The following is a 21858-nucleotide window of genomic DNA, read 5'->3' as shown; positions in this document are numbered from 1 at the left end:
AATAAGTTTTTGGAATGGTTCACTGGCAGAAATAGAAAGAAACAGGGTCAAAACCTGATGTGCCAATCATTGTTGAGCTTATAAATAGTATTTTAGTAGTACTCAGAATTTTTCTTTTCAATTTACTTATTTATATATATTTAAAATATAGTAATACATTTTATTATTACTATTTGTGAGATGTCAATCTTCGGTAAACTCTTTTTAATATTTTCCTATTTATTATTATGATACTGATTCCTTTTAACTCCGAAACTACCTTTTCAATATTTCTCACAAACAACTTAAGCTTCCTTATTTGTTTCAAGGAGTTTATCTATCATATCATCGTTTATGAAAGTGCGACCTTTCAGTTGGCGATTGAGATTTTTTAGGTTATACCCCATGGCATATGGCGGCATATTATTGGTATCCAGAAAATACCTGCCCCTGGCCCTGAATTCAATGAAATGTTATTATAGTAGTCTTTCAAAAACTCGGTTATTGTACTAACTCCGAATTGGCCTCAAAGCCCATCACCTCGAAATCCTTCGAGGGAACGCAGGCTCCTGTGGCGAAGCTCTTGAAGTTGGGACAGAAGAAGCCATAGAATCCGGAAGGATTTAAAATAGATTCGGCGTAATAATCGGCGGCTCGATTGTGATAGCAGAAATGTGTCTCCACTAAAAGAGCATTATATAAAATGATACGGTATATTAACGTGTACCACTTACTCAGATTGATGGGCCCACAGTTGGGCTGCGAAACCCCCATGTTCAAGTAAAAGTCGACGTGGCCCACTGCCTCCAGAAGACCGAGCATCATAACATCCGTGTGCACCACGTCCACGAATTTGGCATCCGTGGGATCGAGTTTTTGGGCCTTATCCTTGACCAGGTAAAGAGGTTTGGCAGGATCGAGGGCCGTGATGTGTTCCAGCTTGTGTTGTGGAATAAAGTTACCAACAAATCCTGCCACATGGGCTCCCAAACCGAAACCGATCAAATGCAGATCTTTAATCGTTACCAATTTCTTTACTAGCAGTACTTGCAGAAATTGGGCAATACAGCGACCCACATATTTGGCATTGTTAACTGCCTCCGAGTAGCAAGGTTCATAGGAAAGTTTATGATAGTCCAAGGATATTACATTAATGTCTAGCTTATTAAATCGAGGACGTAGCTGGATGTTGGGAGTATAATTGCGGTGCCCGTTAAAGCCATGGATTATTACCTTCAGTGGCTTTAGGGGTAGAAACTCATCTTTGGGAAGGTTAAATTGTGAGAGTTCCATTCCCTCCGGTTTGGCTTTTCTGTGGGCCTAAGTGCATAAAATATATAAACTTAAATGACACCCCTCTCTGCCCTCTTACGTGTAAAGCCAAAAGGTAATGTTGGCATTGGGACAAAATTCCTCACTCAGGGCAAAACAATTCGGTTCCTCATCTTCAAAGCCAGCCACCAGCATAAAACTTGAAAACCCTGAGAAGAACATTACTACCTTCATTTTGAAGTACAAGCACAGGAATTACTATACCTATCAAAAAGAGACAATGCCACAGTTTATTCATCATCCCCCAACTTCAATCAAACCTCTACTTATTTTAGTTTTTACTTTAAACGCTCTAGGGGTCGCAAACTATTTTAATCAATTTTGTTTCGTTCAGCCGGAAAAGAGACCGGAAAGCTTTTATAATTGCAAAAGAGGTGCATCCCAGCGCCCAATGTGGGGCGTTTGAATGCGTTAGGTATTTTGTAAAGAAATTGAAACTATTAACACGAACTTACATTTTCATACATTATTACATTTGGAATGCAACGTTGCAAAACCCTAAAAAAAAAATTTTTTTTTATAAAATGAGAGTCCATGTTTTCAGCCCTAAAAACTCTGTGTTTTTCCTGTCATAATGCAAAAAACGCTCAGAATGAGGAGTGTCTTACCTCATTAAGCTCGTATTTTAATTCCCAATCGATTGACATTCAAACCTGGAAATGTTTAATTTTGGCCATTTTTCGCAAAAATAGGTGATGTAACCCCTTATAAAAAATGCGAAAATTGGTGAAAATATTAGTTTCCCGAAAAGTGGTGGGCATTGTTAGTTAAAAAAAAAAATACTTTAATTTGAACTCTGAACAAAACTTTATAAGCTGAAAAATTCGTTTTAAAGATCATAGCTAAAGTCTCGGCCCAGTGGCATTGACTTCGCTCCTGGCCAGTGCAATTTGCAGTGGTAATTACGTCGTAAATCTAGCCTTAAATTTCATGCCACCAGACTGTCAGCATCAGAATTAGAACTTATGCCACGAGTGTGGTCAACACTCGTGCTATTTATACAAGGGAAGCGCACACATTTTGGGCAATGAGATTTATGCAAAAACAATCGGGCTAGTCGCCTCTCTCTAGAGCAACCCAAAAACCCCTCCCCGATATAACTATGTGCCTTTATGCATGGGACATTCCAAAAGTGTTTCACGTTTTGTCATAAATAATAAAACTCAAATGACCATCAAAGCCGCTACTGCCAGCCTTTGCCAAAAAATGCCGCCGGAAGGTTACCCACTCACACAGAACTATCCGAGTCCGAATCCGAAAACCAAACCCATGCCCAAGAACCCATCACCACCCCCGTCTCCAAGTGGCCTGTCCATCTTGCTTGATGTCCATTTGCCAGCCTCTGAATGCCTGTTTGTTTGTTTTAAAGCAAAAATATAAAACCAAATCAACATTTTTGGGTGGATAGTGCAGGAGAATGAGGAGCAAGATGGGCTGGTTAACCGCAGCTACTGGGTAGCCAAAGTCAGCAGGCCGCAAAGAGCCTGTGGAATCGGCTGTGGACCAGCAGCCAGCAGCCAGCAGCCAGCCCACCACACTCATATGATCATATGGACAAAAATTGCTATAAAGTACTAAAAATACAATTACCGTGAGAATATCGCGCTGATTTTGTGACTGATTGTGAAGACGTTTATAGTCGATTTTTAGTGACTGACTGAGTGACCGACGGACCAGGCCACAAATACATTTCAAAAAGATATGGATGCGAGGGTGTACCTATAACTGTACAGTGTATCTGTATCTGTACGGTGTATCTGTATCTGCTGCTCTTTGCATAATTGTGGCGTGCGCTGTGCGCTCGTTTTTCCGGCTGCCAGAGCCAAAAGATGATGGAGATGACGTCGCCGTTCTGCCGCCGACCTTAAGGCATCAGTATCCCATCCCCCATCCCCCAACCAATAACCCATCAACCAACAGGCAGTGCACCTGTAACACTTTGATCTGATTTAGATCAGCGTCTGGCCAGAATCAGTCTCCGCATCCGCCTCCGTCTCCACCTCCACCAGCTCGCATTCCAATGGCTGTTAATAAAGTGCTTTGCCGAAAAGCCAAACCAACAATAACCCATGGATGGGATGCTCTGCTCCTCTGCTCCTCTGCCGACGTGGTGTACAACGCTGCGTATGAGTGACGCTTCCACTAAGCGAAATTTGTTGTTTATAAATAATGATCTTGGCCAGGCGATCGGTTTAGTGCGCGCCCGCAGGCCAACGCAGTTGGAACGCATTGGAGATTGGAATACTCGCTCGCTCGCAAATTGTCGTCGCTTGGCCAACAGATACAAAATGGTATCTATCATAGGGGCAGATTGTGCAATAGTTTATGATGTGATCTCGCTAATTTTTGGTAACCCCGCAGGAGGACGATGAGAAAATGGACATCATGCGCAAGGCATTCCAAATGTTCGACACACAAAAGACGGGCTTCATCGAGACCCTGCGGCTGAAGACGATCCTCAATAGCATGGGCCAGATGTTCGAGGAGAGCGAACTGCAGGCTCTGATCGACGACAACGATCCGGAGGACACCGGCAAGGTGAACTTCGATGGTTTCTGCAACATCGCCGCCCATTTCCTGGAGGAGGAGGATGCCGAGGCCATTCAGAAGGAGCTGAAGGAGGCCTTCCGTCTGTACGATCGCGAGGGCAATGGTTACATCACCACCTCAACGCTCAAGGAAATTCTCGCCGCCCTCGACGATAAGCTCTCCTCCAGCGATCTCGATGGAATCATCGCTGAGATTGATACTGATGGCTCCGGTACCGTGGACTTCGATGGTAAGTTAACCCAGTTATTTCCAAAAAAGTGTGGTGTTGAATAATCCCCTATTTTCACCCCCAGAATTCATGGAGATGATGGCGGGCGAGTAGTGTGCTGACAAAATCCAACAGAAAATCAAGCTTTTGTGTTTAATAATAATTTTTTATTATTTTTAAATAAATTAACTAAACGCTTTAATACAAACTTTAGTTCTTGTGGTCTGCGCGCAGTAATAATGAAACAGAAAAAAAAACTAAAGAAAGATACATGTCCATCTAGTTTATATAGTTTACTTGTTGCTCTTACAGGCTAGTCTGTCTAACTCTAGCTTAAACAAGGTTACTCGATAAGAACGATAAGAGATAAGTTAAACGGTTACAGATAAAGATACATATATAGTATTTACAGAATCGCTTATAACGATAATATATAATATATATACTATATATATGTATGGTTAGCGGCCTATAAACATCTTTGCTATTTACACAAAACAAGAGAGCCGACACAAGTGCACTTCTCGAGATACGCATCTGCCAGTCCTATCTATCTCTGGATATAGATAAATATGTGCTACTCAAAGGGGGGAGGAAGGGAGTCGGGCTCCTGTCTTTACGCTCTGTCTTAAGGCAACTAATTCCGTGGATTTTACAAAAGGCAGCATTTACTTGCACGAAGTCTGCAAAGTTTTCACCTAAACACTAGATACAAACATAACACATTCATATATATATGCTGTATGCTGAGGCTTAAGCCTCGGGGGTCGAAGAATAGGGGTCAATCTTAAATTGTAAAGTTAAAGCATACAAAAGCTGGCACAAAAATTAAAGTATGTTACATGTAAATTTCGATTCTGATTGATTTTTGTTCTCATACTTATGTACATCAACATGAATATGTGTCATCCAAGAAAAACATACTTCCTATATTTCTCAAATAGTTAAAGCATTTTTCTAACCAAAGATTTTGCAAGGGGCCTTAGCAACTAGCTCCTCTAAACTTATGTATTGGGTGGGCAAGAAAGTCATGTCGTTTTTTTTAGTAATCGTTTTTAATCTAATTTATTTACGACTAATCGAGCACCAGGGTCAGGGTCAGGGTATCGATTTAAAGCTTATTGTCTTAGGTACTATCGACGAAAATTTGGTAATTATTCGATAACATTTGTGGAAGCTATAGCAAATTAAACATGGAGGACCAAAGTGAGCATTTTCGGCATATTTTGCTTTTTTACTTCCGAAAAGGAAAAAAAGCGGTCGAAGCTCGCGAAAAATTGTGCGAAGTGTATGGTAAAGATGCCATGAGTGATCGCCAATGTCAGCGCTGGTTTGCCAAATTCAGGCTTGGAGATTTTGGAGTTAAAGACGCCCCACGTTCTGGTCGACCATCGGCCGTTTTTGACGAACAAATTCAGGCTTTGCTGGATGAAAACCGGCGCTATTCAACGCGGGAGATGTCAGAGAAGCTCAGTGTGTCGCATACAACGGTTGAAAACCATTTGAAGAAACTTGGCTACGTAAGCAAGCTCGATGTTTGGGTTCCGCATAACTTAAAGGAAATTCACCTAACTAAGCGTATCAACATCTGCTATTCTCTGCTGCAACGGATTAAAAACGATCCTTTTTTGAAGCGGATCATTACTGGCGACGAAAAGTGGGTTGTTTACAATAATGTCCAACGAAAAAGATCATGGAGCAAGAAAGATGAGCCAGCCCAAGCCACATCAAAGGCCGGTATCCATCAGAGGAAAGTTATGCTGTCTGTTTGGTGGAATTGGAAGGGTGTAGTGCACTTTGAGCTGCTGGGACGGAATGAAACCATCAATTCAGATGTGTACTGTCGCCAGCTATCCAATTTGGCGGAAAAAATTAAAGAAAAGGAGCCGGCACTAGCTAATCGCAAGGGTATAGTCTTTCACCATGACAACGCTAGGCCCCACACATCTTTGGTCACTCGGCAAAAATTAACGGAGCTGAATTGGGAAGTGCTACCACATCCACCTTATAGTCCGGACTTAGCACCTTCAGATTACCATTTGTTTCGCTCTCTTCAAAACTCTTTGAATGGTAAAAACTTTGATTCAGATGAGGCTGTCGAAAACCACTTGTCTCGATTCTTTGCTGGAAAAGACCAAAAGTTCTTCGAGCGCGGAATTATGCAGCTGCCCGAGAGATGGTCATTAGTGGTCGAACAAAGCGGCCAATACATAATTGATTAATTATAAGTCCTGATATAAATAAATCATCTTTGAAAATATTGAAAAAAAACGACATGACTTTCTTGCCAACCCAATAGTAGCGCTAAATCTAACCTCTAGCCTACAATCAGTGCGGCGATTAAAGTAACCGTATAATAGGCACCTCTGAAGGATCCCCTGCTTTGCTCCGCTCAAGTACAGGCAACTTACGATTAGAAACTAACTAGGAGGTTCCCACCAAAGGGCTGGGAACCAGGCTTTCAACAGAATAGGTTGAACGAAAACAGAAAACTAAATGCAACTTAGGTTAAACCTAAAACGATACTATGAACAGCTGCTGCCTATACAATTTTGATAGGCACATCGATCAGGCAGTCTGTTTCCAGCCGCCCTAACGTCTTCTTGACGCGCAGGGCTGTCAGCCGGACGGTGGGATTCGGGTGCCAGCACTCCAGCATGATCTTGGAGACGGTGGCCAGTACATCATCCTCCTGCCAGCGTGTTGGTATCGGCGGGCGGAAGCCCTTTACACACACCACAGCGTGCATGTCCTCAAATGTGGGATCCGAGGGCACCACATCGTGGTATGGCAGGGCGTAATCCTCGCAGGTGGTCGTCTTGGTGCCCGATATGGGTGTGTAGCAGCGACGGGCCATCTCCCAAAGGACCAGGCCCACTGAGTACATATCCGCTCGCTTGAACTCCTCGAACTGCTTGGGATCCAGCTGCTGGCTCAACACCTCTGGAGCCATGTAGCGCCTTGTTCCGACACGTGGATTCTGGGCAATGTGAATGACATCCAGTTCCGAGTTGTACTTAACCGCCAGTCCAAAGTCAGCGATGGCGCACTGACCATTCCTCTTAACCAGTATGTTCTTGCTCTTGATATCGCGATGTGCAATAGCCGGTTTGCCGGGTGTGCCAAAGATCTCGTCGTGCAGATGGGCCAATCCAGAGGCCAAAGAGAAGGCCAGTAGTTGCAGCTTCTGGGGATTAATCACCGACATGGAGAGGTAATCGTGCAGGCTGCCCATCTCGTGGTAGTCGGTGATCAGTAGCATCTGTGTCCAGCTGCCGTTACCCTTGATGTCGGCGGCAATGAAGCCCAGTATGTTGTCGTGGCGCATCAGCACCGTCTGATAGATCTCCGTCTCCCGGAACCAGGAAGCCTCTTCGGTGGTAAAGAAGGTCTTGACGGCCACCCGCTCATCGCGCCACTTGGCCAGCCAGACCTCTCCATACCGGCCCTTGCCCACCAGTCGCACCATCTGAATCTGCTTGGCAATGGTTCTCTGCACCAGGAGTGGCAATCCCGATCCCGAGCCCGAACTCTGTTCCACCAGTTGTGACAAAGGCGACAGCTGCGAATTGCACATGGAGTTGATGAGACGTGGTTGCTTGCGCAGCTTCTCGCGCCGCTTGTAGGTCAGGCACAGGCTGGCCAGGATCAGCATGAACACGGACAGGGAGACGATGATGGAGGCGAAGACGGCCAGCGTGTGGACGGACTCGCTGCTTACGGGCAAATCCGGCGCCGGGGTGGTCAGCTTGGGTGTGTAGGTGGGGTACAGGTCGCGGTTGCAGAAGTCCTCCTTGTCGCAGCACACGATGTTCTTGCCATGCAGGTGGGGTACAGCGGCCACTTTGCACTGTAACAGGAGGTTTGCATTAGTTATGGGTTCTTAATTTCATTAAAGGCAGGAAACTCACCATAAGGAAGCCGCCGTTGTCTTCAGGGGGCATGCATCCGAAAGTGCGCTCCTCTTCGTACATTCCAGTCGTCTCATCGTACAGCTGTTGCACAGCGCTGAAGCAACTGCCTCCTGGTCTGGTCTCACAGGTTCCATTGCTCACATTGTCGGGACAGCTACCATCGCAGTAGCAGGTCAGCGAACGGGCTGTAATTATAAAAAACAGAGATTTTATAAGTATCTTTCTTGGATTAGCATTATAAATGTACAAATGTTTCTTTTATTTCTTTAATACCATGGATTTCCTCAAATTATTTTATTAATGTTACGAATTTTACGACTCTTTTAATGTTGTTCTGCCTGATAATGTTGTTAGCCATCAGATCCCAAAAATCTTAGTTGCTAAACATGGTCTTTAAAATTTATGCATTTTTAAGACCTCTTATGAATGTCCAAAACTCCTACATGTTCAATTACAGCTTCTAGCAGTAGCTTCAATATCTCTGGCCTGGGAAGCACTTAAAATTGATGAGTAGGCTGTTCTAATCCTTTCTAAGATGCAATCAATGGTATTAGTTCTTTAGGATTGAGAATGCTAGTAAAGTGCTAAGATTGGTGTCCAATAATACTAGCTTAGGTATTGGAATTATACCTCTTAATTATAATCTTCTTAGCCTTCTTAACTTTACTAAATTTCTGGACGCCTGCTAACGAAGGAAATTAGTCACTCCCTGTTTTCAATAATGTGGAACCCTTTAATATTGCTTACTTGTGGAGTAGGTACTCATAGGTATCTTTCATATTTCTATCTAAAATGCCTTACAATTTTTGAATAAATAGAAAATCCCTGTTATTTAATATTAGGTACTCCTCTAAATCAATCATATCCTGACTCTGCGATTATAAACGCCGGCAAAAAGCTAACCGCATGCAGGAACTCTAGCATGAAAATGCGTTTGAGCATGAAGAGTGGGTTGTGGCTGTCAGTGGCAAGTTGCAAGTTGCAAGCAGCAAGTAGCAAGTAGCTGGTAACGGTAACTCGGGCAATTGATTCAGGTCGCTGGCAAATCTGCAACTAATTACAAGCTCGTTGCAAGTGGCTGCTGTTTCTGCTCGGTAGTTTGGTAGCTTGGTGGCTTGGTACCCCAGTAGCTGCCTTATCCACTTGACCAAACTGCTGACGGAGTACATGGTGTACATGGAGCACATGAGCACACACAGTTCGACCGTTATGGAGTGGGCGTTGTGGCCATTGGGCGCTAGTTTTACGGCCATTTGCCGCCTGCGACAGCCATCGAGAAAAGCATTAAGTGCGTTTTTCCGCGAGAGACAGCCGTTAGATGAATGAGTTACGGTCGAGTGGGTGGCTTTCCCATGGATCGCTGGATCGCTGGATCGCTGGATCGTTGGATCGCTGGATAGTCGGATTGCTGGAGTAAGTACCCCGACCTGCTCAATACTGTTTCGCATTTAATTGCATTCAGCCGCTTGCAGTTCGGTTCATTCATAAAAACGCCTTGAATGCCATATTTTTTATGGTTCCTCTGGTGGCTGTGGCAAAAGGTGATTTGTTTACTCCGCCAACAGTGCGAGGTATTTAGCATATTTTTAGACATTTTTATCGACCATTTATAAGTCGTAAAGCTTGGAGCACAGAACGGATGTGTGTCATTGTGCATCTGCTGGATTCTTTTGTACTCTACTCTGCACTTTTGCTGACTAGCTTTCGGTGGGAATGTTTTCCGATTCTCATTATTGTTTATTGGCTCTCGCAATTCTGGGAAAACAAAACTCTCGGATTCCATTCGCTTATTTACGCTCAAACGAGCTCGTTACAAGACCCCAACCATCCATCAAAGCCACAACATTCACACGAAACGAGATCGCAGTTAAGAGCTATTAATGGTAATGCCTTAAAATGCTCTAAAAGATACAATTCGGTTGATTAACGATGCGAATTCCTAGTGTTTTTTTGTTTGTTTTTTTTTGGGGGGAACTACATATCTGAACAGGTCGCGTGTTGTCAAGGCTGTGGCAAAAAAGATACAAGTGACACATGCCCAATGGAAACTGCATGCCATTCACAGCTTGCAGTTCCAATAGTTGCAGATACACAAATACTAAACAAATGCAAAAAAAAGCGAAAACGAAACGGATGTTGCCTGCATTTGGCTGGCCACGCCCATTTGCCCCGCGAGATAATAATTTAATTACAATTTAATAGCCAGCGACAGCTGCTGTTTTGCGCGCTGTCGCCACGCGTTTCACGGGCGGTTTTTATCGCGCCAATTGTATCTGCTGTCGCTTGGCATGCAAAACGAGCAAAGATATATGCTCAATTGTTTCGGATTTCATTGAAAAAACCAAGTTTCTTGCTAGCCAAAATAGTTTTATAATGCTGCCAAGTTTTATTCGCAAATACCTGTTGCTTCTTGCATCTTTTTCAGGAAGGAAAATCACTGAGAAGGCAGAGAACGATGACCACGTAGCACGGTAGCCTGTTGCGGTGCAGACAAATTATGAATTTCTTACCAGACCAGACCGAAAAAAACTTTAAAAAAAAGAGGAGAAATCCCAAACCAAATTATGAAACGAACCGCGGACAACCAAGTGGCATCCGCCGGGTGAGAGGATGGGGAAAAGGGGCTTTGGAGGAAGACGTCGCGCTTCGAACTCAAATTGTTGCCTCTTTCGGTTAGCTGTTTCTACAGCTCGAGGGGCAAGAAGTAATGTGGCGGCTCCAAGTTGGCGCCAAGTGCACGCGCTTGCCACTCAGCAAAAGCCGAAAAGTGAGGAGGGAAAAAAGAATCTGGGGAAACTAAACCGATTCTGGCTGGCAGGCCCAGAACAAAGCAATCTCCAGGTTGGCCTTGTGTGTGTATGTTTGTTAGCTGGTTGCAATAAACAACCAATTTTATGTGAAACTCTTCAAACACGAAGGCGAAGTCACAGGAACAGCAGACCCTATATGGCCGGCATTCGAACGCACAAAGATGCAGCATCGTAAAATAATATTTCCAATCATAAACGATTGGCAGAAACAAAAAACGAGAACTGATTCCAATCATAATTGACATTATTCCAAACATGCCACTGGAGATATTTCTTGTTATATTTTATGAGATAGCCTATTTGAGGAAAGGAATCAAACACAAGCGAAAACGCATTTCTTACTTTTGATATATAATGGTTAAATACAAAATTATTATAATCAAATCATATGATATTTTATTTCTTTTATAATGCGGGGTATCTAAGAAAATCAAATTTAAGAGTGAATCTTTGATTTTTCGTTAGGTAAAATTCGTAATGGTCATTTGGTATGTAATTATAGAAAAAAAAAACATTGTAACCATAGTCGTAATATTTTTATAATCGCTGGACCTGTCAGGTACTTGTTTGTAATCATTTGTCACTCTAAGTTTTTTAAATAATACTATTAGTAATATCTAACAAGATAAACCCCCATTTTAATATAATGAAATCCTATGAACATTTGTTTTTAATGTTTATTCAATTTAAGATAGTGTAAGTTCAAGAACTTCTGTAAAAGTTTTCCTTTAAAGCATGCAAAAAATTGCAAATCGATGAGGAAGGGATGGGATGAGCTCAAGCTGAAGGCTGTGGCTTTTCCATCGGTTCCTGTGGGTGGAGCAAGCCCATTGAAAATGCAGTGAAGATATATATTTTTAGCCCGGCCAGCCAGTTGATGCGATGTTTGCGGCACGATCTCGACAGGGAGGCGGCAGGCGGCCCACGCCCACAGCCCACAGCTCACGGCTCTCGGAGATTGGAGATCGGATGATCATGGTGGTGACTATGGGACTATGATGATGATAAACGAACGCTTGGGTGGTGGGGCATCAACAACACCGGGGAAAACTGCACCCATGTGATAGAGAGCGTTGGCAGCGGAAATCGTTAGCTGAATCATGCCATAAAATATTCCCCACATGCCGTCGACAGTGCGTTGCAAAACTATAAAGCCATCTCGGTCGACAGACCTTTGAACAGCCAACGGAGATGACTGTTCTCTTTTTTTGTCCGTGCCATTACTTTTTCAGCCCACTGTTTATGGCTCTCGAGCAGCTGTGCAAAGTCGAGAGTCTAATTAAAATTGCAATCCATATAAAGTAATTACGGGTCAATGTTAATCTCTTTGGGGATTCGCATTCCAAGTTGGGCATTTCGTACAGAAAAGGAAATACAATCGAAGCTCAGAGGTTTGATTGTTTCAATTAAACTTAAAAGAGCAAAGTTTCTGATAAACAGTCTTAAACAAGGTAAGGGGAGCTAACTTATCAAATAAGGTCGGTTAAAGTAAATTAAGTACGTTATCGAATTGGGTTAGTTGTAGATAAACCTAATCTGGTGATCACCTTCAATTAGTGATAGAACAAGTTCTGCTACAGAACTGAGCAAGTTTCTTACTTAGCGCAATTAGCGAGATGAATATGCTGAATTTAAGATAAGAATATCGTATCAGTTGAGGAAATAAGTTGGAAATAATGGGATCTTATAAATTTTACTGTTGAAAATATTCATATAGTTCATATTACACATGTTTAACTGTGGGAAGTAACAACAGAAAGTGCTTACGCAGTCATGTGATCGGAAAAAATACACAAATCTATCTACTACTCGTAGTACTCAAAGTTCAAAACACACACCTGATGGCGGTGCTGGAGTGAGCTCATCAATGGAATGGAATGAATTGGCTCATGCATCATCAGCTCCCTAATTCTAATTCAAACAAAGGCAGCAGTTATTGCAAAAGCAACAAAGACAAAAAGCCTGTGACGTCTGAGGCGATACTTAGCTAGGACACGAACCTATTTTGGAGGATTACGGAAAAACTAAATTGAAATACCCTTTCCTAAAAATGTTTTATTTTAAAATTTAAGTTTACTTTTTACTAAAAAGTTGTTTAGTGTTTTTGAAAATAGAATCGATGGAAAATATTTTAGTATAACATGTTTACAAATGTATTTCCTATAGTATGATTTTGAACATGTAAGTCCCTTAAAATACTTCCTGAAACCTTAAAATTGTTAATTTACTTTCATTTTATGGCTAAATTAAAAAAAGAAAGCGATGTAAATACCGTATAACTTGGTTAAAAATTCAATTTTTAAAACATTTCCATTTTTAATTACACTTATCTCAAAAATCTTTCTGATCGAAAGGGAATTTTCCAGTCACCTCTTTAATACCAAATTCCACTTGTGGCATTTGTGCTTTTCTGCACGTTTTCCGCTGTTTCCAACTGTGGGCGTCTGTTTTTATTTTCATGCCTTGTTTTCTGTGCTACACATTTTATATAATAATGTTAAGTTTTATTGTTCAACGTAGGCCGCCGCGGCATGTTGTATTCCCCGGTATTTATTATAAATATCGAGAAAAGTGGGCGGCATTTTCCATGATAATTTGTGTCGGTCCTAATGAATTGGCTGGTTGGCATTTGAATCTCCTATCTCCTGCCAAAATCGGATTTATTTATATTGGCGGATTTATACGCCCGGTCCCCTGAGACCATACTATACTACTCTTGTGACTTGCTGACGTCGTTGGCTTTTTATACCAACAACCATCTGATGTTTGTTTGTTTGTCTCGCTTTTGGGATCTGCTTCGGTTTACTTGGGGCTGGCTATAATTCTTTTGGGGGCAATTTAAATTTAGTTGCCGCAATTGTTTGTGAGGTTGCCAAATTTTATCAAGGCATTTGCGCATTTAAGAGTAAATGCTGTACGGAACTTTCCTTTTCAGCCGAGTGAATGAATTGGCATTAGATTAGACGACATTCCCCAGCAGATATCCAGCTAGATAAAGCATTTCTGTGTAATTAACACTTGGGAACTGGTTCTATGGGGTCGAAATACAGGGGATACAGTGATCCCTCGCTAGCATACGCCCACTGTTAACGCACTGTTGCGTCACTGTGGCGTTGAAGTCGCCATTGTTTCGCCTTTGAGTGCGTTTCGCTTTGCATAAATGCATTTTACAAGCGTTTAATTGACTTTCAAAACGTGTCACAGCCAATACAAACATGTTTTTGCTGTTAGCCAGCTGTAAGCTGTAAGCTGTGGCTGTAAGTTGTAGTAAGCGGCATGAATGGCCAGCCAACTGCCTCCCGATAAATCAGCCAACCAACCAGTTATTTCCCATGCTAAGATTGCCCAGATCTCCATGGAGATCGTGGGCGTTGTGGCGAACCTGCCAAGTGCCTCGGGCGGCTGGGCTCTTAATCAAAAGGCTGTCAAAATTCTTAATAAAACGCGCTGCAGTCTCTCTAAATATTTGCAAGTGTCTCTAGCGTCGCATGCGTTTTAATTAAGTGTCGCATATTTTTAATTAAATCACAAACGCCCAGGCCAGGCGGCTTCTAGGCAATAAAAAGTGAAAAAACTGAGCCGCGTGGGTTTTGGAGGGAATATCCAAAAGGGAGGCGAGCAAATGGGACAGTTGGCACAACAAAATGCTAAACAAAATGTCTGTCTAGTTTTTGGATTTTTTTCATCTTATTTTTATAGTGCGTGGGTAGCCGGATGCTGTGGTTGTGGATGCTGCCCCAGCTTCTGTGGCGAGGGGAAGTACCACTTCGACTTCAGAAAGACACCTACACTCCGGGTAGCTCAATGGACCGACTTGGATCGCCCTTTTGCATAATCTGCATAAATTGTATCTCAATCGACATTAGCCTCAAATCGAATGGGCATTAGAAAAACGCTCGTCCGGGTGGTTCTTCTATAGTGGATATACACTGTCTTATATACACATACCATATATACCAGTTTGGTGGACATGTGATCGAGAGATCGGAGGAAACTGCTTGAAATGCAAAGCATAGAGTGCTGCATAAATTAGCCGGGGTTTCGAGAGAGAAGATAACAACGACAGCAGTTAAGAAAACAAAAGCTTAGGCAAACTTACAAAGCTACTGCTTTAGCTCTAGAATTTAGACCATGAAAAAGATCGATGTCAGTATCAATGTTTTCGATAATTTCAAAAATCGATGTTTTCAATAAACATCAATGTTTTCAATTTCGAGAGTAAAATGGCGTAGAATTAGCTAGCTAGTATCTTGAATCTATCATATTGACCAAACTAGCTGGTTAACCATTAGGTGCCATTACTTTAATCTACTCAGCATCAGCATTATTACCAGCCATTTCCCCACTGTGAAATCAATAACCAACAGTAGCCCACATCAATTTTAAATTTAAAATTTTTAGCCTGCGGGTTCTAGCTTCCTTTCAATGGCTACTGTGATTATTGCTGATGATGTTGCAACATTGGCCATGAAGTCATCATTATCTATCTATATGTTGGCCTGGGGTCTTCTATTGTGGCGATCATGTGGGCAATAAATAAAATATTCGAGTACACAAAGAAAATGATTGCCCGCCTGCTTTTTGGTCAAACGATTGCTAAATAAATCAAGCATACGCCCCTTAAATCAATAGCAATTAATTGTTTTCTTCCCATTTCGTTTTGCATACGCCCTCCAATGAACAATGACTTATAGATTGCCAATACCCCATGCCCACATAGCCGTTTTGTATGGATATTAGCATACAATCAGTTGCAAAAATCTTTAAGATACCCACTTATTCGAAGAAAGTCTAAGAGCCTTAATTAGGCATTCATTGTTTGCTAGAGAAAATGTATTTTTAATATAACACCATATTAAGTGTAGTAAAACTAGCACAATAAAGTTGTCAAATAAATAAATCCAATCAACTAAATTAACTTGTTTTTGCGGATTTGTCATGCGGAATGTGATTCAAGCTTTGAGCTTTAGCAAATTCCAAGAAATCAAATTACTATCATTCAAATCAGTTTCTTCAGAAATAGGAATTTATGCAAAGGTGTGAGCAGCCTGGTCAACAATTTATGTTCTTAAAATCCTTGTGGGAATCGTATCCCAATCCCAAGTTCTCTGAACAATCCCAAAAATGGGATACACAGGCAGAAAAAATGAATTAATCATCGGCTAGAAAGAAAGAGGCTGTGGCCCAAAGTTGAAGTCAAAACAAAATCGTTTGTTTTCCTAATAAAAAAGAATGATGGCGAAGGTAAACGGGTTTTATGGCGGGTTTGTTGCCAAGCCTTTGTGGTTGTTGCTGTTTGCACACTCCACGCTTGGGCATGACAACTTTTAAAACGATTTTTCCTTATAAACGGCTATAATTAATGCTCGGCGTTGCCTATTTATGTTTATTTTTGGTGTGTGTTTCTATTTGGTATTTGTCTTTTGGAGTCGCGTGGAAATTGTGAATGAAACGCTAACCGAATAGTTAAACAAATCTGGAAGTCGAAAACCTCAATCCCAGTGAGCAGATGGTCGATGCTAATGGTCAGATTTACGTCTGACACAATTTGGCTTATGGACTGGACTCTCCCCCAATCCGACCTCTCTTTCACTCGGACAATTAAAAACAATTGCAGCATTCATCTGTATGTACATCTGCGATTGTGCATAATTTTCCTATATTTTTCCTCCGCCATTTTTCCCTCTGCATACGGCAGCAGAATCAACACAATCAGCTTTAATTAGAGAGCCCGGCGGGCAGACCGCGCTGATTTGGCTTAATGATTTTTAATTGCAGGCGCAAATTATTAAAAAAATAAAAATGCGAAAAAATACTGGCAAAAAAGTACATGTGCACACAGAAATATGAAAAATTACAGCAGCTGGCAAATGGCTATATGGCAATTGGTGGACCACCCAGGCAAAGGCGTTTTAAAACGCGCGAAAAACGCCATCGACTTCAGCGGAAATATCGAATGTGAGTAATTCATTAAATAGGATTTTTTTTAAAAATAATTGCTTCTTCAATTTTCTGAATTTATGTTTTCTTAGGTCTTGTACATTACCAACTGATGGCCTTTCAATCTTTACCCATCACATATTCATTCATAACACTTGAGATTGATTCCTTTACTGTTGATTTCAACTTACCTGAAACGAAAAGAGGCGGAAAAACAAATTAGCAATTGAATAAAATCAGTGAATTGACTTAATTAAAATCACAAATAAAACCATCAACTGCCCACATAAAAATATCTTATCGGCCAGCGACTTTAATGGCGGACATTGCATTGCCAATCGAAAGGAAAAAAAATATAAGACTCAATTTGCATAATTCAGCGGCAGCTGATACAATTTTTATTGCGATTTTATCAAGAAATCGAAATGAGCAAACAGAATCGGGGGATCAACGACATTAATATTGATATTGAGGCGATGATTGGCAATCATCATTCGCAGATCGCCGAAAGATCGAAATTGGAATTGGATTCGAATGCTAATCGGGAGGAGGAGGCGTTAGCCAAAAGTCACTCATGCTGAGATCCGATCAGATGATCGGTTGATCAGTGGATTCGCTCCACAGTAGCGAATTGGAGGAGCTCGTTGCCATGGCTGGGTCAAAATTAAAATAAAAACAACAGAGCGACTAATTAGTCGTCGTCGTAGTCTTGGCGGTTTCGCTCTTTTTGTTTCTAAATCGAAATTTATGCGCCTGCCAGACGAAATACCAAATGCTATTTGGCTAGAAATAAACATGTACGCAGACATTGTGTATATATAGTATAGGTATATATAATGGCTATAGCTTGGCGGCATGAAAATAAAGTCAAGCTGTCTGCGCATTTGTCGTCTGCGATTTGTTGGCAACATTTTGCGCGGGACTCCTTCTCGGAAGAGATTTATAATTGCCAAAGAAACTTAGGCTACAGTTATAGTTTGAGTCATACACTTGGCTGGGATTCTTTTTTCAGGACTTAAGCAGAAGTGATTAAACCCTTGAATACCCTTTTTTCTATACTTAATCAAATGTGGGTGGACTGTCAAGATTGACGTTTAAACGGACGGATGTTCTGAAAATTTTACTAATGAATCATTAAGTGGCGCCCAAACACTGACTCTTTATACAAAACTTCATCAAAAGTGGGTGGACTGTCGAAATTCTCTTTAAAAAAAGAGATTTACAACTACTGGACAGCCAAGGAAGCCACTACGGATGTCCAGCAGCGATCACTGATGAATCACCGAATGGCGCCCAAACAGGGACTTTGCATACGAGATTTATACGCATGTGGGTGGGCCAGCAACCAACAACCAATGCAAGTCGCGTCAAAATGTCAATTCGATTTATGGCCACAGCCCGCTTCGCATACAAAAACGACCAGCAATTCCAAATCGATTCACCAGCAACATGTTGCTGCTGCAGTAGCAATTGCTTCGGTAGTAGCAGCAGCAGCAACATGTTGCTCCTCGCCGCCTCCTCTGTTGGCCCAGACTTTTTGACTGCTGGCCATTATTGTTACGCTTTTTTGGTCACCTGATGATGAATCAAACATTGGCGATCGGCCACTCGCTGCCTTTTAAGGCTGCCCCGGCGACAGCATGACGTGTGCAGGCTTTTAATAGACAGGAAAGCATATATAAATCTCAGCCAGCTAACAGCCAGACTAACAGACACCGAAAATATGCAAATTTTTGTATAGACAAAAAAGAAAACACGAATATATATACCAATAATATTATTTTATATGATATGCACATGCGGCCAAATGAGCAATACGTGCCAATGTGCGTTGTCATTGGCTCTCGATCCGCGTTTCGCCATTCTCATTGTGCGACTAACAACAGTTGTTGCCGTTGTGTTTGCAGTCTAATAAACATGCCGCCGTGCTGTCTGTGCGACACATTTACCTACCAACAACAAAAGTTGGTGGGGCGGTCCAATAAAAGTTATGAAATTTCGGTCAAAAAAGCATACAGAATATCTCTAGCAATTAGCAGCACTGAATGGTTGACAAACTTAGCGGGGAACTGATAATTCTTACAGGATTAGGGAGATGTTTTAAAGACGAATGTGGCACAATGACCTTGTGAGGCAGCTGGAATCGTAAATTTAAGAGGCTGGGAAGAACAGATATCATGGTAATCCTGCATAAGTCAAACAGCTACAGCAAACTCATAAAAATAACGGGGACTCATATAGCTGGATGTACTGCTTACAGCAGAGGTTAAACAAATAGTTCTTAAAGTAAACCATTGTTAAGAAAAGAGAAAAAGAAATTTATGACTAGCATCATCATTCTGCATCTATCTTTATTAAATTTAAAATGTTGCTTTCGGAACTTATCTTCAAATATAACAAAACCCAACTGGGAAGACAATTTTGACTGCCACTGTGGTCTGAACACACATGTAAATCATCATAAAGCTGAGCCCCCTTCTCAGACCCGAGATAATCGTTTCAAGCATTTAACGCATTTGTATGGAGCTCGAAAAAAACAACCCGAGAATGGAACAAAATCCACTCAAATTTCACTTCATTTATCACGAAATCCATCATCAGACGACGGCCAGCAGCAGTTAGCCAAGGAGTATGGAAAGTTTGGACGGAGTGAGGCAACCAAGTTACTTGCATTTATTTGATTTTGATTAATCGTCAACGAAATTAAGCGGAATTCGTGGATGAGGATGAGCTGAGCTGCTGAGCCCGTACTTGCAGTTGCTTGCTAATGGAGTTCAGTTTTTGGGCCGGCAGGAAACTGCATTTACATACAGCACACGAAAGGCATATGTGTATCCCTCAGATACATATCATTTCACTTGCCCAGGGCCCCACAGCGAAAATTCCATGCCAATGTTTTGACAAACAGCAGCAGCTGCCGCCTACTCAGCATTCAGCATATCCGCATCTTCCCGCTGCAGAATGCAAAAGAGGAGCGGAGTGTATAACTCGGATGGATGGATGGCTGGTTGGGATGGTTCGGATGGTTGGGGAACCCAGAGACCTGAGGACGGACGGCTTGCCTCGCCTCGATCGTCATTTTCACGCGCCCTGTGAGAGGCACACATGTGTGCTCCACACGCTGGCGACAGATCGCATCGGCTGATCCGCACTGGATGGCAAAACAGGATATGCGGACGCTGCACTCGAACCGCAGCGGAGCAGCTAAACAAACATATCTCACTTGGAAGATGATATTTGATTAAGAATTAATGCATTAATCTGTAGTTAATCACGGTGCGACAGGATGTGCTGCTGGCTGACAGTACTCTCACTTTTAAAAATAACTAACATAGTACATAACATAACATATATCATATAGCATTATAGAACTAAGAATTAATGTAACACCTCCACCTAGCTTAAGATCTAGACCTTAAGACCCATAAATAAAGAACACCATAGAAAATCCCTAGAGTTTTAAGAAACATATGACTGACGAAACATTAGAAATTTCAGACTTCAAATAGGATTCAAAAACGTAAACTCCATAGACTAAGGTTCTTGAAAAAATATCTCTTTCTCTCTCGAATAATAAAAAAAACCATATTGATTTTAGCGGAAACCATCTAAACTGTTTATTAGAAAAATGTAACGTTTCATCTAAACTATTCATGTAATTATATATTATTTAAGCTTCTAAGATTTCTCTTGTTTTCAACGCGATACAAACTCTCGTTCCGTTATGCAATTTTCTCAGAACGAATCTGAATTGCACGCCTCACACTTCAAAAGTAATTCCCTCAATAAAGGAAGTACAGCAACCATATCATATGCCATTGTACTCTAACGTTTAGCTGTGCCCAAGTAAATCAGGTTTTATATGCGATTCCGAGAATAATTCGTTAATCTTTCATCTGATAAGCGCATCTCAATGAGCAGCCACATTTCATTATTGTATTGTAATTACTGTATTCAAATTGAAGATCATGATTCGCCGGCTGTGCAAGTCAATGCCAGAGTAATCGCCGATTCAAAACGAATCCACGTAGATGATGAGATATGGCCATTCGAGGTAGTACGGGTAGTGTGTCGCCCTGTTCCGTCTGAAGACGCGACTGATGTCTAGTCAGGGTTTTTCTGCTGATCGGTCAGAACGCATCGCTCGGAAGGCCCGACAAATCAATGACCCCCTTCTTCTTTGCGTGTGCATGCGGCCGAGGAAAATCGACAGGTTGGCATTTAAACGTAAATTAAAAATACAATTTCGCTGAGGAAATGTGCAAGTGAAAAGTGCTAGCCGCAGCAGAAAATATAAATTAAATGTATGTTCGACACGGGGCTACAGTTAGGCTTTTGTTTCTAGCATAAATTTCTTTGAAAACCTTTTAATAATGCGCTGAGGCGGCTAAAAACGCTAGAAAAACGCATCCGAAATGCAGCCACACGCTCGTCGTAAAATGAAACGTGCGCTTATGTATTCGACGGCTATGCTATTTATTTTGTTTTTGTGTACTATTATTATTATAACTATTTTTGTTTGTTTACGCGAACAGGCGGCAGACGACAAAATTGATAAGATTAGCTAGAAAAACTCGGGAACTACCAAACCTAGACGACCCTAAACAGCGGCCTGTCGAACGGTCGGTCGGTCGGTCATATACCTGGGAATTAGTATTTACTGCCCCCCAAAACCCACACTTCCACGGTCTTATCAAAATACGTCGTCGTCGGTCCCTATCAGTTGAAAAGCACAATTTGTTGGCTAGGTGATTCCACGAAACATTTCGAGTACTTCGATTCCATCGCAATACCATCGCTATATAGAATCATGACAGGTCTGCACTTGGCATATGATGATGGAAATGGAACTGGGTCTCCGCTGTCCATCGAAGCTTACCATTTCAATCAAATGCCGACTTGTCGTGAAAGGTTTTTCGGGGAAAACTACTCGATGGCAAGATTTTCATTTCTGGGCCGTGGGTGTGCCTTTTCGACTCTTTGTCTTTGCCTTTCGAACGACAACAATGCCCACATCAAAAGGTGTTTTTCGTATTTGTTGCGCTTTCGAGGGTTTTTATCTGGTTGTGTCTGTTGTTTTTCATTTGTTGCGATTTGTCATGGGCGCAACCGAGTGACCAAGGGG

The 21858-nt window shown here is 41.8% G+C and overlaps 3 protein-coding genes across 4 annotated transcripts in view; 1 reads left to right on the top strand and 2 right to left on the bottom strand.

Annotated features, from left to right (window-relative positions):
- Window positions 1–235: 235 nt before the first annotated feature.
- On the bottom strand, window positions 236–1775 carry LOC108014970 (inactive pancreatic lipase-related protein 1). Its single transcript, XM_017081194.4, has 5 exons — window positions 1516–1775; window positions 1352–1460; window positions 714–1291; window positions 494–662; window positions 236–435 (listed from the first exon to the last, which is right to left on the bottom strand). Exons 1-5 carry the CDS (start codon window positions 1550–1552, stop codon window positions 285–287), a joined length of 1044 nt encoding a protein of 347 aa, XP_016936683.3. The 5' UTR covers window positions 1553–1775; the 3' UTR covers window positions 236–284.
- A 1673-nt stretch (window positions 1776–3448) lies between these two features.
- On the top strand, window positions 3449–4277 carry TpnC25D (Troponin C at 25D). The gene is made up of 3 exons (XM_017081205.4): window positions 3449–3602; window positions 3673–4090; window positions 4155–4277. Exons 1-3 carry the CDS (start codon window positions 3600–3602, stop codon window positions 4181–4183), a joined length of 450 nt encoding a protein of 149 aa, XP_016936694.1. The 5' UTR covers window positions 3449–3599; the 3' UTR covers window positions 4184–4277.
- Window positions 4278–6371: 2094 nt separating this feature from the next.
- Window positions 6372–21858, bottom strand: part of tkv (serine/threonine receptor kinase thickveins) — a 59777-nt gene continuing 44290 nt past the window's right edge. For both annotated transcript variants that reach the window (XM_017081133.4, XM_017081140.4), the window contains 2 exons: window positions 7981–8168; window positions 6372–7919 (listed from right to left, as the gene is read on the bottom strand). In XM_017081133.4, coding sequence (XP_016936622.1) covers window positions 6612–7919; window positions 7981–8168 — 1496 coding nt within the window. In that variant the 3' untranslated portion in view covers window positions 6372–6611. The remainder of the gene's footprint in view (window positions 7920–7980; window positions 8169–21858) is intronic.

The sequence above is a fragment of the Drosophila suzukii genome, chromosome 2L, assembly GCF_043229965.1.
Source record: "Drosophila suzukii chromosome 2L, CBGP_Dsuzu_IsoJpt1.0, whole genome shotgun sequence".
Lineage (NCBI taxonomy): Eukaryota > Metazoa > Arthropoda > Insecta > Diptera > Drosophilidae > Drosophila > Drosophila suzukii.
The sequence above is the reverse complement of the archived record's forward strand: the minus strand, read 5'-3'. Positions and strand labels throughout refer to the sequence as shown.